General features: G+C 47.2%; 1 protein-coding gene across 4 annotated transcripts; it reads left to right on the forward strand.

Annotated features, from left to right (window-relative positions):
* The first annotated feature begins 1,110 nt into the window (after positions 1–1,110).
* SF3B2 (splicing factor 3b subunit 2) lies at positions 1,111–15,590 on the forward strand. Of its 4 annotated transcripts, none has more exons than XM_072789966.1 (22): positions 1,111–1,297; positions 1,477–1,523; positions 1,801–1,878; positions 2,605–2,853; positions 3,073–3,120; positions 4,269–4,386; positions 4,715–4,815; positions 5,145–5,241; positions 5,432–5,520; positions 5,883–6,098; positions 6,252–6,389; positions 6,560–6,640; positions 6,854–7,081; positions 7,909–8,058; positions 8,689–8,778; positions 8,890–8,997; positions 10,227–10,334; positions 10,606–10,748; positions 10,832–10,933; positions 14,653–14,752; positions 14,839–15,024; positions 15,364–15,590. In XM_072789966.1, exons 1-22 carry the CDS (start codon positions 1,165–1,167, stop codon positions 15,433–15,435), a joined length of 2,682 nt encoding a protein of 893 aa, XP_072646067.1. In that variant the 5' UTR covers positions 1,111–1,164; the 3' UTR covers positions 15,436–15,590. The 4 variants fall into 4 exon arrangements, with proteins under 4 accessions (XP_072646067.1, XP_072646066.1, XP_072646065.1 ...); XM_072789965.1 differs by having other exon boundaries at positions 1,112–1,297; positions 3,070–3,120; XM_072789964.1 differs by having other exon boundaries at positions 1,112–1,297; positions 5,429–5,520.
* The last annotated feature ends 188 nt before the right edge of the window (positions 15,591–15,778 follow it).

The following is a 15,778-nucleotide window of genomic DNA, read 5'->3' on the forward strand; positions in this document are numbered from 1 at the left end:
GAGGCAATGAGCCTGCCAGTGAGAGGACAGGGCTAGAATGGGAAGAGGATCTCAGAGCTAGTGGCAGAGATGGGAAGAGAAACTGAATTGATGGGTCAGGATAGAGAGAGATGGAAGCTACACAAGCAGGGAACATCTGCTCATCCCTCCCTCAGGTGCACAGGCGGTTGCTGGTGCTGCTGGTGCTGTTGGGGCAAGGAAGGCAGCGTCGACTCTGCCAGTAGGCTGGTGGGGATAAGGGGAGAAAAAGTCCTGAGCTCATTTTTGGGACTAAAAAAGATGCATCCTGTCGCCCGAAAGATCGTTTCGTTTGTTTTCCCCATTAATCATTACTGAGCGCCTCTTGAACGCCAGGTGCTGCCGGACAGTAAAAAGACCAGGTCCCCTGTGCACGTTCTTGGGGAGGTGGGGCAAAGGGGCAAGAAAGAGTTTAAAACAAATGGTAGATGTTTGTACGTGTTACGGGAACTCCAAGGAAGGAAAGGAAAGCGGGAGAAAGGCTAGCGGAGACATCTGAGCCGGCCTGATAGGTGGAAAAAGGGGCTTTAGTGTGGCCCTTCCCCCCAGGTCGGCAGCTGGAGCTCAGCCCGCTCCCCTCCTGGCTCCGATCCTCTTTCAGCCCATTCATCCATGCGTGGGCCGGGGGTGGGCGGGCAGACAATCAGATACTGTTTTATCACAGGCATCGGCTGCAACCTCCCGCTTGGCGCCCACAACGCGCGGCCGCTGGCAGAATGAGTCCTTCAGGCCTCCCTGAGGAACGAAAGCGTCCGGGCCTCTCACGCCTGAGCTGAAAGTCTGGTCGGAAGGCTGGAGATCTGCGCTCCGGCGAGGCAGACGCAGAAAGGACGCCTTTCTGGCGGGACCATCTTGCCCCGCAGCCCCGCCCCTGCTCCAGCCTCCAGTGTTGCCGGTGCTTCAGCCCGGCACTGTGCTCCGGGAGCCGGACCCGCAGAGAACGGGACCTGCGTACTACAACTCCCAGAAGGCTTCGCGGCCTGGCATCCTGGGGACGCTTGGAGATCCGCAGGGTCTGGGCCGCAATGTGAACCGCCTGCCAATCCTCCAGCGGACGTGGCGTACGGCGCTGCCGGAAGTTCCGGCAAGTGGGCCCCAGGTCCGGTCCGGACTTCCGCGTTGGTCGCGCGCCTTCCTGCGGCTAAGATGGCGGCCGAGCATCCCGAGCCTCCCAAAGGAGAGTTGCAGCTGCCGCCGCCGCCACCTCCCGGTCACTATGGCGCTTGGGCTGCCCAGGAGCTTCAGGCCAAATTGGCGGAGATTGGAGCTCCGATCCAGGGTGAGGAGCTCGGGAGGTCAAGGGCCGGGGCAGCGTAGGCCCAGGGAGAAGCGGAGCCTGGTTACCCCGGAGACCCGGGGGGCGGAGGGAGGGGCGGAGGCGGACCGCTGGGGCCTGGCTTGGTCCCGCAGGCCTGCTCGGCCTGACTTACCCCGTTGATCTTGTGCTTTGCCCATCAGGGAGTCGCGAGGAGCTGGTGGAGCGGCTGCAGACCTACACGCGCCAGGTAAGTGTTGGCGGGACGTCAGGATAGGCCGAGTTTCTGAAGGCCTCAATGAGCCCTCAGGACTCGGTCTTAGCTTTTTATGTACCTTGCTGTTTCTGCTTGTTTTTTTACATTACCTGACCAGTTGTAAACATTTCTGTATATATAGGTCTTCTGCAGTGCCTAGCGCAAGCTCTGGCAAATGGGCAGTTGGTAAATTTTGTTGAATGAATGGGAGCAATGACGTTTTGTGGAACAGCTCCTCTTGGACTGACCTGGAGTCCTTTCTCTTTTGCAGACAGGCATCGTGCTGAATCGCCCAGTTCTGAGAGGTGAAGATGGGGACAAAGCTGCTCCCCCTCCCATGTCCGCACAGGTAAGGAGGTGGTTCTACTTTATAAGATGACTTCTGTTTAGGGCAGCTCCTCTCACAGTCAGTGTTTTGGGGATGCCACTAACAGATTGGACAGGGAGAAATGGGAGCTCTTCAGTTCCCCTTTAGTCCTGATCCTTACCTCCTTACCCAGTGTCTGCTTCTCCAAATACTACCTGTCATTTAAGGTTTAGCTTAAGTAATTTAGAAGCCTGACTTGATTCTCCTTCAGCTGGAAATAGCTCTTTTTTGCCTTACCAGGCACAGTTCTCATTTTGTTCAGTGAGACATTATGGCTCACTCTCTTATTTTATTTCATACCTTTTATATTTAGTGAGCCATTGGGACACACTGGCTCCAGTTTATTTAAGTCTTCTTAACTTCCATTTCCTTTCTGAGCCAGGATTTGAATTTTTCTCTAGGACAAGACTCTGATCTGGGATCTATTGACTTCTGTGGGTGGGAGGAGGAGTTCCCAGGTGGCCATTAGAGGTGTCCTTGGATTTCCTGAAATTGTATGCACAATCTGTGTTCATGGTTTTCTGGGGAGAGAGTCAATAGCTTTCCTTGGTTGGTACCCCAAAGTTAGTATTCTCTTCTATCGGTATTATATTTTTTTGAATGCAGGAATTGTCACTTGACTTTGAATTTTAGTACCTGGCTCATAGTACCTGCAAATGTCTGCAGTAGATAAACGGTTCCTAGTGTATGTTGACTTTTTTTCCACAGCTTTCTGGGATTCCCATGCCACCACCACCCATGGGACTCCCCCCTCTGCAACCACCTCCACCACCCCCACCACCTCCACCAGGCCTTGGCCTTGGCTTTCCTATGGCAGTTGGTCCCCGCCCACCAAACTTGGGGCCACCTCCTCCTCTCCGCGTGGGTGAGCCTGTGGCTCTGTCAGAGGAGGAGCGGCTGAAGCTGGCGCAGCAACAGGCAGCATTGCTGATGCAGCAAGAGGAGCGTGCCAAACAGGTAGGGGAGGTGGCAGGTTGGGCATAGGTCTCATCAGGGTCCTAAAGAGGATTGAAGCCTTAGAGAAAGCTGGATCCTGGGGCCAAGCCTTCTGGGAAGTCTGGACCAACGACTGGAACATAGACCCCAGGCTGAAAGAGGACCCCCAGAAGCAGTGTTGTGGCAGCCTGGCCTGAGGGGTAGTGGTGCTGATGTGAGTTTGTTTTCTTTTTTAAGCAGGGAGATCATTCACTGAAGGAACATGAGCTTTTGGAGCAGCAGAAGCGGGTAATTCCCTCCATTGGCTGTCACTTCTAGTACTAGTGTCCAAAACAAGATGCTCCATTCAAGTTTTCCATGGAGGTTACCTCATCCTTAAGTTCCAGTATCTCCCAGATAATCCCATCTTTTCTGGAGCCCAGATTGGTAAACTACAGACTGTGACCTGATTTTGTATGGCCTGCAAGTTAAGAATGGTGTTTCTAACTTTGGAGGATTGTTAGGAAAAAAAAAATTGGCAAACCAAGAACATACTGCAACCCTTGCAATGGCCCATAAAGTCTAAGATATCTGTTGTTTAGCCCATTACTGAAAAAGTCTGATAATTCGTATTAGTCTTATATGATTTTAGATACCTATGAGAGGACTCTGGATTAGTCAATTGTGTGGGATTTAGACTAAATGTGATAGAGGTAGTTAGAGAATAATACATGAGACATGCAGTCCCAGAGGTGCACTCTATCAGTTGTTCCCTGCTGCATTACTGGAGATATTGAAAGTAAGCATTAACAGGAATAGATATGAAATTATGAAGTGCTGATTTTGCCTAGAATGTGTTAGATCTTTTTTTTTTTTTTTATTTTTATTTTTTAATTTAGTTATGATAGTCACACACAGAGAGAGAGGCAGAGACACAGGCAGAGGGAGAAGCAGGCTCCATGCACTGGGAGCCCGACATGGGATTCGATCCTGGGTCTCCAGGATCGCGCCCTGGGCCAAAGGCAGGTGCCAAACCGCTGCGCCACCCAGGGATCCCTAGAATGTGTTAGATCTTAAGGAGCAGATAAAAGAATTCATTGTTCCTTAGACATAACTTAATCTCTTGGGGGAAAAGCTCTTGTTAAAAAAATAGAAGGCTGTGTGTAGTTAAATGTTAAATTCTCCGTTAGAAACCACGAGTTTCCCAGGTTTTTTTTTTTTTTTTTTTTTTTTTTTTTGCGTGTTATTTGCAGGGGTTTTCTTTTGTGATAGAGGCCACTTCCATTTGGATCAATAGTCCAATCACCCTTCCAGGGTGGGGCTGGTGAGGATGTCAGAACTCAAGTGGTACCTGATTGTTCTTCTTTGGGCCTCCTGGCTAAAAGACTACATTTGCCAGAGGCTGCCTGACCAATGGATTTCCAAGCTGTGTATTCACTCCCACATCTCTCTTATAGGCAGCTGTGCTCCTGGAGCAGGAACGTCAGCAGGAGATTGCCAAGATGGGCACCCCAGTCCCTCGGCCCCCACAAGACATGGGCCAGATTGGTGTTCGCACTCCTCTGGGTCCTCGAGGTAAGACCCTGGAAATGGAAGAGAAGGGAAAGGAGTGTGTTTGAAAAATCCTAAATGTAAGTACTTATTCTTTAAAGTGCGTATATTGTAAGCATATAGTCCAATGAATTGTAATAAATTGAACAACTCCCACAACTAGCACTTGGAGCAAGAAACAAAATTAAAAAAAAAAAAAGAAAAAAGAAAATAATTCTAGTACCTTAGAAGTTCTCCTGGGCTTCTTCTAGCCATCCCCTTTCCCTAAGGGTTACCATTGGTCTTTAGCAAGGAAGGTAATTTTTAAAATGAACATTGTGTCTTCTGACATTGGATTTTTTTCTTCTCACAGTTGCTGCTCCAGTGGGCCCCACTCCCACTGTTTTGCCCATGGGGGCCCCGGTTCCCCGGCCTCGTGGTCCCCCACCACCTCCTGGAGATGAGAATAGAGAGGTGAGATTGGTGATTTCTTTCTAGGGATAGGAGAGTGTGGTTTAGGAAGGTACTGTTTCTGGATTTTTAGAGAAGGATTCTGAGAGAAGATAGGAGGGCTTCTGGGGCTGGGGGGCAGGTGAGAGCCATACTTCGTTAAAGCATATTTATGTAGGGCAGGAAGTGGGATTTGGGAGACATTTCTGGGGCAGGGTTCTGAGGGGTGCTGAGGGATGATTGGGTCCAATTAGTATTGTTGCTCTTGGCTGTGTACATCACCTGGCTGGCAGCCTTTCTAGTACAAGAGATGGAAGTCTTGAGATCATCTCTGTCTGGGTTGTGTATGGCAGATGGATGACCCTTCTGTGGGACCCAAGATCCCCCAGGCTTTGGAAAAGATCCTGCAGCTGAAGGAAAGCCGTCAGGAAGAGATGAACTCTCAACAGGGTGAGTGTTTTGTGTTCCGAGGGTTGTAGGATGGAACCTGGAGAGGCGGAGGCCGAGTCTGCATTCTTCCATCCCTTCCCTGAGGAGGGTTTGAGAGAGAAACTGGTTCTTGGTAAAGAGGAGTCACTGTGGGCAAGTGTCAGGGTACCAATGTGAGGAGACTGATGGCCACTTTCCTCCCTTACAGAAGAAGAGGAAATGGAAACAGACACTCGCTCATCCCTGGGCCAGTCTGCGTCGGAGACTGAGGAGGACACTGTGTCTGTCTCCAAGAAAGAGGTATGGGATGGACCTGAGTCTGGAAAGAATGTCCGGGGACTAAAGTAGCACCAGTTTTAGGTGTCCAATGACCAATAGCTGCTGTTTGTGCCAGTTCCCAAGCATCTTATAGATATTTTGCATTTAATTATCATAAATCCTTGCAGTTCAGGGTACCGTGTGTGCTTGTGTTTTATAGTTGCAAATATTGAGATTTTGAGAGGTGCAATAATTTACCAAGAGGTACACAGCTTGAGAGGGGCAGAACTTTGGAGACCTTTTCATGGTCTCTGTCCTCAGTCCCTTGGGGAAATTGGACGAGGAGATTAGGGGGCAGACATCATGCTTGGATTCTCCAACCCAGTTGGTTTTCCTTTTGCAAGAAAAACCGGAAGCGTCGGAACCGAAAGAAGAAGAAAAAGCCCCAGCGGGTTCGGGGGGCATCATCTGAGAGCTCTGGGGATCGAGAGAAAGAGTCAACCCGGTCCCGTGGCTCTGACTCCCCGGCAGCTGATGTTGAAATTGAGTATGTGACTGAGGAGCCTGAAATTTATGAGCCCAACTTCATCTTCTTCAAGAGGATCTTTGAGGCTTTCAAGGTACAGGGAGCAGTGCCTTAAGAAGAGGCAGAGCTGAGCAGGGAAGGGAAGGGGATGGGGAAAGATGTGGAAAGGAGGGCATCTTTTCAATGCTGCGTTCAGGAACTAGAGAGGGACACAGGGCTGGAGTTTCCATGTTGTCTGCCTCCTCAGCTCACTGATGACGTGAAGAAGGAGAAAGAGAAGGAGCCAGAGAAACTTGACAAACTGGAGAACTCTACGGCCCCCAAGAAGAAGGGCTTTGAGGAAGAGCACAAGGACAGTGATGACGATAGCAGTGATGACGAACAGGTGAGGCCCTCATGTTCCTGGTCGGGGGGGTAGGGCTTCAAGATGGGTGGCTGAGATGCATCCAGTGGGGGATCATGATGAACTCCTACAAAGAATCACTTTGGGGTGAGCTGGGAAGTGTGATTCACACCTCAGAGTCCTGCTCAAAAGAAATAATGGTTTTGTTCTAGGAGAAGAAGCCAGAAGCCCCCAAGTTATCCAAGAAAAAGTTGCGCCGAATGAATCGCTTCACTGTGGCTGAACTGAAGCAGGTGAGACCTGAGTTCATCTAGCAGATCCTAGAGTGAGCATGGCTGGGAGTCCACATGAGAAGCTCCTACAAATCCACAGGGGTCTTGTTTTAGGGATAGGGAGGAAGGCTTTGAAGGAGGCCTGGGTCACATGGGCACGTGTCCTCTGAGGAAGAGAAAGTTTTAGATCTGAGAGGTTATGGCTTTCTAGTGGCATGTTGCTGTGTTTTCCAGCTTGTGGCTCGGCCTGATGTTGTGGAGATGCATGATGTTACTGCGCAGGACCCCAAGCTCTTGGTTCACCTCAAGGCCACTCGGAATTCTGTGCCTGTACCACGCCACTGGTGTTTTAAGCGCAAGTACCTACAGGGCAAACGAGGCATTGAGAAGCCCCCCTTTGAGCTGCCAGACTTCATCAAACGCACAGGCATCCAGGAGATGAGGGAGGCCCTGCAGGAGAAGGTAAGGGACTGGCCAGGGCTCAGATCTGCCCTGAAGATCCACATCCTTAACAGCAACCTATTTCAAAATTGGGAATGTGGTTCCCAAAGTCCATCTATTTCTCAATTGTCTAATAATCCATTTTCCAGAAGTCAGCATTGCATATGACACAGGGAGGGAAGGGAGGGAGGGAAAGATCTCAACTTCTGAAAAGCAGACCTGGCCTCTGTTTGGAGCTAGCTCTCCTGCCTCTTGCTGAGACTTCTGATTCCATGTGGCTCTGTTTGCCTCTTGTGTCCTCATTCCTCCTCTGCCTGCACTTTGGCAGCTCTTTGATCTGCACACAGTGACTCCTTTTTCCTACTTTGACTATACTTGAAGTTCTGTGTTCCCAAGGGAGCCTGATGCACTTTGTGGCTAGAGATTCATGGTGGTTGTGTAACTTCTTAGATTTAAATTTTTAAATTAAATATTTTGAGTAGGTAATATTTTGTGGGCTGCAAAACATTGCAGGAGGTATAAAAGTACATGATGAAAACTGCCTCCCTGTTAGACTCCTGTCACCCAGTTCTCTCCAGAGGCAGCTAATGAGGTCAGTCTCTTGATCAGATGGCTTTAAAAATATATTTATCAACGTACAGAGCTGAAAATGGTTTTCTATGATCCATCTGTTTTGCTAGATACAAATTATATAATTTTGAGAGGTTTGAGCAGGAAGGATTTTGGTGACTTCTGGAATGAGATATATGAAGTTTCCCTTCATTTCTTTTGGGAGCGGAGAGCCAGATCTATAAAGAGCTGAACTGGGTAAATACTTTTTATGACCTGTCTTTTGGCATTCTCCACAGGAAGAACAGAAGACCATGAAGTCCAAAATGCGAGAGAAGGTTCGGCCCAAGATGGGGAAGATTGACATTGATTACCAGAAACTGCACGATGCTTTCTTCAAGTGGCAGACCAAGCCCAAGCTGACCATCCACGGGGACCTGTACTATGAGGTTCGGGGACAGGGCCTTTGGTCATGGCTGTGTAGCTCTTGGTGGAAAAGGCTTTCTTAGCTGATATAGAGGCTCCTCTTAGCCTTAGAATTTTCATTAACTCCTCCTGGGTGGAATGGATTTGAAATCTTAAAAGGAGGTAGTCTTTTTGGAGGAGAGATTGAGTCCATGTTTTGAAAGTGATAACTGAATAAGGGGCAGAGGTGCCAGGTGGTAGATGCTTTTAGGAAAAATTAGTATTGAGGGTGGGAGAAAGGTTTCCTTTTTTTCCCATCTGGATCATTGAAATAGCAGTCACCACGATAAGGAATTTTCAAGGTGGAAGGATCTTGGAGATCATCCCATCAAGTGCCTTCATTTTACAGACAAGAAAGTAGGCCCTAAATCTGGCCATGTTTTCTAAGTGGGTTCATGTCAGCACTGGGAGTCTCGCTTTTCTCCTCCTTCCTGGCCTTTATTCCTTTTCCTACTCTAGCCATGGAAAGGAGTGATGAGAAACAGCAGCTCTCAGTAGGATTTTGTATCTGGTGTGGATTGGGACTTCTCATCTTTGTTTTTCTATCCTCTTGCTGTTGAATTCCCAGTGTGTGTCTGGCATTCATAATGCAGCGTCCTCTGCTTTTTTCTCAGGGGAAGGAGTTTGAAACACGACTGAAGGAGAAGAAGCCAGGAGATCTGTCTGATGAGCTACGGATTTCCTTGGGGATGCCAGTAGGACCAGTGAGTGCCAGTTACCTGACTGGGGATGCCAAGAAAAGGGTGGGAATTGGGGCAGAAGGGAGACAAAGGACAGGGCTGGGCAGATGGTATCCTGTTCTCTTTTTCTTGCAGAATGCTCACAAGGTCCCTCCGCCATGGCTGATTGCAATGCAGCGATATGGACCACCCCCATCGTACCCCAATTTGAAGATTCCTGGGCTGAACTCCCCCATCCCTGAGGTGCGCGCTGGCCTTCCTTTCATTCTTATTTAACTAGAGGATGATTTTTTTTGTTGTTGTTCTCTCATCCCACCGTATCTCCATCTCTCTCTCTCTCTCTCTCTCTGTTTTTTTTTAAAAAAAGTAGCAGTTTTTGTTTTTTATAAAACCTGACATGCTCACCATAAAACAGTCCATAAGAATTGACAAGTCCAAACAGGAAGACAAATCACTTATAATTTCACTCAGAAATAACCAGATTTAAAATTGGGTGAATGTGTTACCAGATATCTCTTGGGTATATACATGGCTGGACAGATAGAATTTTATCTCAAGAGTGGCATTACACTTTAATTTTAACATATGAAGTGTGAAATTAAAAAAAAAATTTTAGTAGATAGCAAAGTCATTAAGGTGAAAAAGAAGTAATTGTTAAATTTCAAGTAAAAATTTATCCCTTTTAAAAAATAGATTTTAAGTTGCCTGGATAGCTCAACAGTTGAGCATCTGCCTTCAGCTCAGGGTGTGATCTCGGGATCTGGGATTGAGTCCCACTTTGGGCTCCCTGTGGGGAGACTGCTTCTCCCTCTGCCTGTGTCTCTGCTGCTCTCGCTCTCTCTCTTTCTGTGTCTATCATGAATGAATGAATGAATGAATGAATGAATGAATAAATAAATAAATAAATAAATAAATAAATAAATAAATAAATAAATCTTTTTAAAAAAAAAAGGATTTTAAAAGCTTCCCCAAGTTAGGAAAAGTCAGTAATAAGTTAGAGTCGTATTTTAAAGTACCTGATTGGGCAGCCCCAGTGGCTCAGCAGTTTAGCGCCGCCTTCAGCCCAGGGTGTGATACTGGAGACCCAGGATCAAGTCCCACATCAGGCTTCCTGCATGGAGCCTGCTTCTCCCTATGCCTGTGTCTCTGCCTCTCTCTCTCTCTCTCTCATGAATAAATAATATCTTAATAAAGTACCTGAATTACTTTCAGACAGTGTGGATTCTACCATGAAGGCTGAGGTTAGTTTTACCCTCTGCCTCTCATCTCCCCATCCTGCTGTCTCTGGGGTTTTTTTTTTTTGCTTACTACTTCTGCTTTGTAATGCCTTATAACATTTAACTCTTCTCTGAAATCATAATTTCCAGTTACCAAGTGCTAGTTCTGTGCTTTGTAGTGTGACTTTTCTCCAGGGCTTCAGTGTTTATTCTGGAGCTTAGTAGAGGAACTGATTTGCATTTCATCTCTTGCAGAGCTGTTCCTTTGGGTACCATGCTGGTGGCTGGGGCAAACCCCCAGTGGATGAGACTGGGAAACCACTCTATGGGGACGTGTTTGGAACCAATGCTGCTGAATTTCAGGTATAAGCTAAGGCTGTCTGTCTTCAGGTCAGGAAGTGGAGAGGTAGTTGGTTTATAGATTCATTAGCAGGGAGCCAGGTGTTTTGAAGTTCCAAAGTTGGAAAGAAGGCATGCATGTTCCTGAGATGTAAAGCAAGTTCCCCTCTAGAATAGGAGTTCTTGGTAGGCAGAGATTATTGTATTTACTTTTATATACTTTCAGTTTGCAACAACTTGACACATAATAGGTACATAGTACATGTTGGCTGAATGAATGAATGATCTCTTTCAGACCAAGACTGAGGAAGAGGAGATTGATAGGACCCCCTGGGGGGAGCTGGAGCCATCAGATGAAGAGTCTTCAGAAGAAGAGGAAGAGGAGGAAAGTGATGAGGACAAACCAGATGAGACAGGCTTTATTACCCCTGCAGACAGGTGGGGAGAGCAGAGTCGGCCTTGTAAGTGGTTTATCATTGGGGGCCTTCTCTTTACTCCAGAGATTGTTTCTCTCTTCACAGTGGTCTTATTACTCCTGGAGGTTTCTCATCAGTGCCAGCTGGAATGGAGACCCCTGAACTCATTGAGTTGAGGAAGAAGAAGATTGAGGAAGCAATGGACGGGTGAGGGAACCAGGCAGGGCTGAGAGGGAAGGTCTTCCTTGTCCCTTCAGCTTCTGGGTTAGCCGGCTGACTTGTCCTACACTCCCCCATACACCCCCCACTCCCCCGCTTCTTTCCCCACCTTGTGAACCAATTATCGAACACCAGCTCTGTGCCAGGCACTGCTTTAGGCAGTGAAAAACACAAGGTAAGCAGTTCCTCAGAGAACAAGGTAATTTCAGCTAGGGATAGGATGGTGAAGCAAAGTCAACTAGGTTAATGGGATGTGGAGAGATTTAGGGGGTGGGGGTGGGGAGGGGAGGTCTTTGAGAAGGTCTCATTGAGGTATTTGAGCCAAGAGCTGAATGTTAAGAAAGATCTAGCCACATGGTGATCTGGGGCAGAAGGAACCTAAGTGCCTAAGACAGGCATGGGTTTCTTCTAGTCTTGCAATGGAAACTCTCTTATTAGTTATATAAATGTGTAGGAGTGTTAAGTCTTCTTGATGAATTGACCCCTTTTTCATGAGATGGTCTTCTCTTTGCCCATTCTGTACTTTGTTCCATTTTCCCATTTGCCGACATTTTAGATTAATTGAACATTTTTTTATGACTCCACTTTGTCTCCTTTATCGACTTTCTTTTTTAAAGATTTTATTTATTTATTCATGAGAGACACACAGAGAGAGGCAGAGACATAGGCAGAGAAGCAGGCCTCTATTCAGGGACCCTGATGGTGGGACTCGATCCTGGAACTCCAGGATCATGCCCTGAGCCGAAGGCAGACGCTCAACTGCTAAGCCATCCAGGCGTCCCTCCTTTGTTGACTTATTAACTAGAAAGCTCTGTTTTGTTATTTTTAGTGCTTATATGGTTTATAATATCCATCTTTATCACAATCTACTTTTAAGTGATAATGCTGCTTGTGGAGAACAGTGAGCACCTAACAACAGTATACTTCCTTTCTTCCCAACCTTTGCACTGTTGTGGTTTTTTGCTTTTACATGTTATAAATCCTATACTATGGTTATTTTTGTTTAAATGGTCAGTTACCCTTTTCTTTTATTAGTTATCTTTTAGATTTAAGTAATTAGTTGAATATTAACTCATGTAATTACCATTGTCAGTGTTCTTTTTCTTTCATTTCTTTGTGTATATCCAGGTAGCATTTTCCTTTCACCTGAAAGGGATCCTTCAGCATTTCTTGTTGTGGGTCTGCAGGTCATGAACTCTTTCAACATTGGCAGTCTAAATCTTCATTTAGCCTTTTGAAAGATGTATTTTATCTTATTTAATTTTATTTTTTTAAGATTTTATTTATTTATTCATGAGAGACACAGAAAAAGAGAGGCAGAGACACAGGCAGAGGGAGAAGCAGACTCCATGCAGGGAGCCCCACACGGGACTCAATCCTGTGACTCCAGGATCAGGCCCTGGGCTGAAGGCAGGTGCTAAGCCATTGAGCCACCCAGGGATCCCCTTAAATGCCTTTTTGAAAGATTTTTTATTTTGGTCAGGAATAGGATTTTAGGTTGACAGTAGTTTTTTTACTTTCAGTACTTTATTTTGGGGTAGGGGGCAGAGGGAAAGGGAGAGAGAATCCCAAGCAGGCTCCATGCCCATCACGGAGCCCCGCATGGGGCTCGATCTCACGACCCTGAGATTATAACCTGAGCCAAAATCAAGAGTCAGACACTAACTGAGTTACCCAGGTGCCCCTCTCCAAATATATTTTCTGTGCCCATTGCTTTCTCCTCTCCTTTGGCAACTTCAGTTATATATGTGTTAGATCTCTTGAAGTTGCCCTCCTGCTCACTAATGCTCTGTTCATTTTGAGAATATCTCTTTTCTCTTTGTATTTCTTTTTTCTTTTTTTTTTTTTTAAGATTTATTTATTTTTTTTGAGAGAGAGAACATGTACAAGCGGGAGGGGTAGAAGGAGAAGGAAAGAGAATCCCAAGCTGACTCCTCACTGAATGTGGATCTTCATGTGGGACTTGATTTCATGACCCTGAGATCACAACCTGAGCTGAAACGAAGAGTTGGATGCTTAAGTGATTGTACCACCCAGGTGCCCCACATGCTTGTTAATATTTGTTTGAAAGCCAGACTTCGTAAAACATACCCTGTTGGGTGCAGGGTTCTTTTGTATTCCTATAAATATTCGGCTCTGTTAGGTACACAGTTAAGGTACTGGGAAACAGTTTGATTCTCTCAGGTCTTGCTTTTCAGGTTCATGAGGCAGGAACAGAAGCAGTGTGTGGTCTTCTGTGCTACTAGGCCCAGGACCCTCTGTGTACTCTCCCCAATGTCCTGTTAGTTAGGAGCATCTTTAGTTAGCCTGGTGGGTTAGGCACTATTCCCAGACCCATGTGGGCAGCAGGCACTGTCCCCACCAGTCCTTTTGGGTGGTGCTTTCTGTGGCTCTCTGACACTTCACTCACCTGAGGACTGAGGAGGACCCTCTTTAGGCCTCCTGAGTTCTTGAGGCTCTGTACTGCCATCTCTTCCCTAGAACTCTGTCCTGTGATCTCTAGCTGTCTGGGTCTCTCTGGACTTTGCACTTCATCCCTTTAACTCCGTCAATTCGGGTCCTCTGGGCTCTGCATGGGTTCCCCCTGTTCATTCTGTAGCTTGCAGGCTCTCTCAGTATAGCAGGCAGGGCACCTGAAGGACACGCCTTGTTTGTTGCCTGTCTCATGAGTTACTCTCCTCTGTTACCTGATGTCCAGTGACTTGAAGACCTTTGTTTCATGTGTTTTGCCCATTTTTTTGGTCATGTCAGGTGGGAGGGTAAATCTGGTCCCTGTTACCCCTTCTGCAGAAGTCTCAGGCTTTGCATATTTAGGAAAGAAAGAAAAGAACGGTCCTGTGATTGGAGACAAGGATTAGGTAAGGGGACCAGGTTATGAACCCTGTCATGTAAGGAGGTTGGGTTTATTCAAATAATCATAAGCCTCAGGATTTTTTTTTTAAGATTTATTTATTTACTTATGATAGAGAGAGAGAGAGAGAGAGACACAGGAGGAGGGAGGAGTAGGCTCCATGCTGGGAGCCTGACGTGGGACTCGATCCCGGGACTCCAGGATCGCGCCCTGGGCCAAAGGCAGGCACTAAACCGCTGAGCCACCCAGGGATTCCCAGAAGCCTCAGGATTTTGAACAAAGGACCTGAACTGTTTTAAGGTGTTCACTCTGGCTGCTACATGAGAATAAATTGTTACCTGTTTCAGGGTGAGAGGTGGGGCGAGGTCTAGGTTGATATTGGTGGATTTGCTCTTTTGTGTTTTGTGTGGAATCCTTGAAATACATGGGGAGAGTGGCTCAGATGGTTCTTACGCCATAGGAAGTACTGGGAGTTTGAGTTCTCTATTTTAGAGCTCTGGGTAAAACTTTGGGTAGGAGCTTTTGTAGTCTCCTTTCTCCTGCCATCTTCTCTGTACCACAGTTCTTTCAGAAACTTTCAGCCTGACCCTTAGCCCTTCTTTACGTGTGGGAATCTTGTTCTCTGATCTTCTAAACTTGCTTCTGGAGATCCTTTAACTCAGTCCCCATATTCCTTCCAGGCTGTATTTCCTGCACTGAGCACCTACCCACTCCTTGCTTCTCATGGGCCTCCACGACCTGCAGAGGCAGTCTAGGCATTGTTTATCCTCTGGAAGCTAGGTGGAGGTGCTGCTTGTATGCTCTTTGCTTCCCCTTCTGGAGGCCTTTTAGGGCCTGACCTCATTGTCCTTTGCAGAAGTGAGACACCTCAGCTGTTCACTGTGTTGCCAGAGAAGAGAACGGCCACTGTTGGGGGAGCCATGATGGGATCAACCCACATCTATGACATGTCCACGGTGAGCACTTTTGGGGGCTGGGAAAGGGGGCGGAAACAAAGTCTTCTAAGTCTCTCTCTAGATGACAAGATTGATCCCTTTGCTAGGTTATGAGTCGGAAGGGCCCAGCTCCCGAGCTACAAGGTGTGGAAGTGGCCCTGGCACCTGAAGAGTTGGAGCTGGATCCCATGGCCATGACCCAAAAGTATGAGGAGCATGTGCGGGAGCAGCAGGCACAGGTGGAGAAAGAAGACTTCAGTGACATGGTGGCCGAGCATGCTGCCAAACAGAAGGTAGGAGGTCATGGGAACCCAGCTGGGTGTGAGCCAGGGAGTAGATACCAGGGACTCCTTTTTCAGCGACGTTGTGTCCTTGAATATGAGAATGAGGGTGCACTCAGTGTCTGCTGCCCTGAGCTTCCCTGGTGCTGGAAACCTTAGAAATCCTCTGGTGGGCTGCCCTCTTTAAGATGATGAAACTAAGGCACAGGGAGGGGAACTCACCCAAGTCTGAGACTCCAGTTTTAGCACTGTTTCCATAGATCTATGGGGCTGAGTCAGGTTGCCCATCCTTGTCTTGGGGATCATTGGTGGCTTTACCTGTTGTAACCTGTTTCTCTTTCTTTCTTCTAGCAAAAGAAACGGAAAGCTCAGCCCCAGGACAGCCGTGGGGGCAGCAAGAAATATAAGGAGTTCAAATTTTAGGTCTCCCTCACACACCTGGCCTCCTTTAGGCCTTTTGGATGCTTGGGCTTCACACATGGTCCCCAAGAGCCAGCTCTCCCACAATTCCCAAGGGCTTGTCATTTCATGTTCTTATTTTAGACCTGTTTTGTAAATAAAACTGTTTCCCACGGAAAGAGATGCATATGCAACACTTCTGATCCTCCTTTGTCTTTTAACCACCTTGTGCAGAAGGACTAAAACAGGCTTTTTCTGCAACTTCAGGGCTGCCCCAGTGACCAAGGGCATGCACCTGGATCAGATGCTGCAGTTGAGACTGGTGATAAAGTGAAAGCCATGCTGAAATTGTGCCTCACCACTGCCT

The sequence above is a fragment of the Canis lupus genome, chromosome 21 (assembly GCF_048164855.1).
Source record: "Canis lupus baileyi chromosome 21, mCanLup2.hap1, whole genome shotgun sequence".
In the NCBI taxonomy this organism is placed as follows: Eukaryota; Metazoa; Chordata; class Mammalia; order Carnivora; family Canidae; genus Canis; species Canis lupus.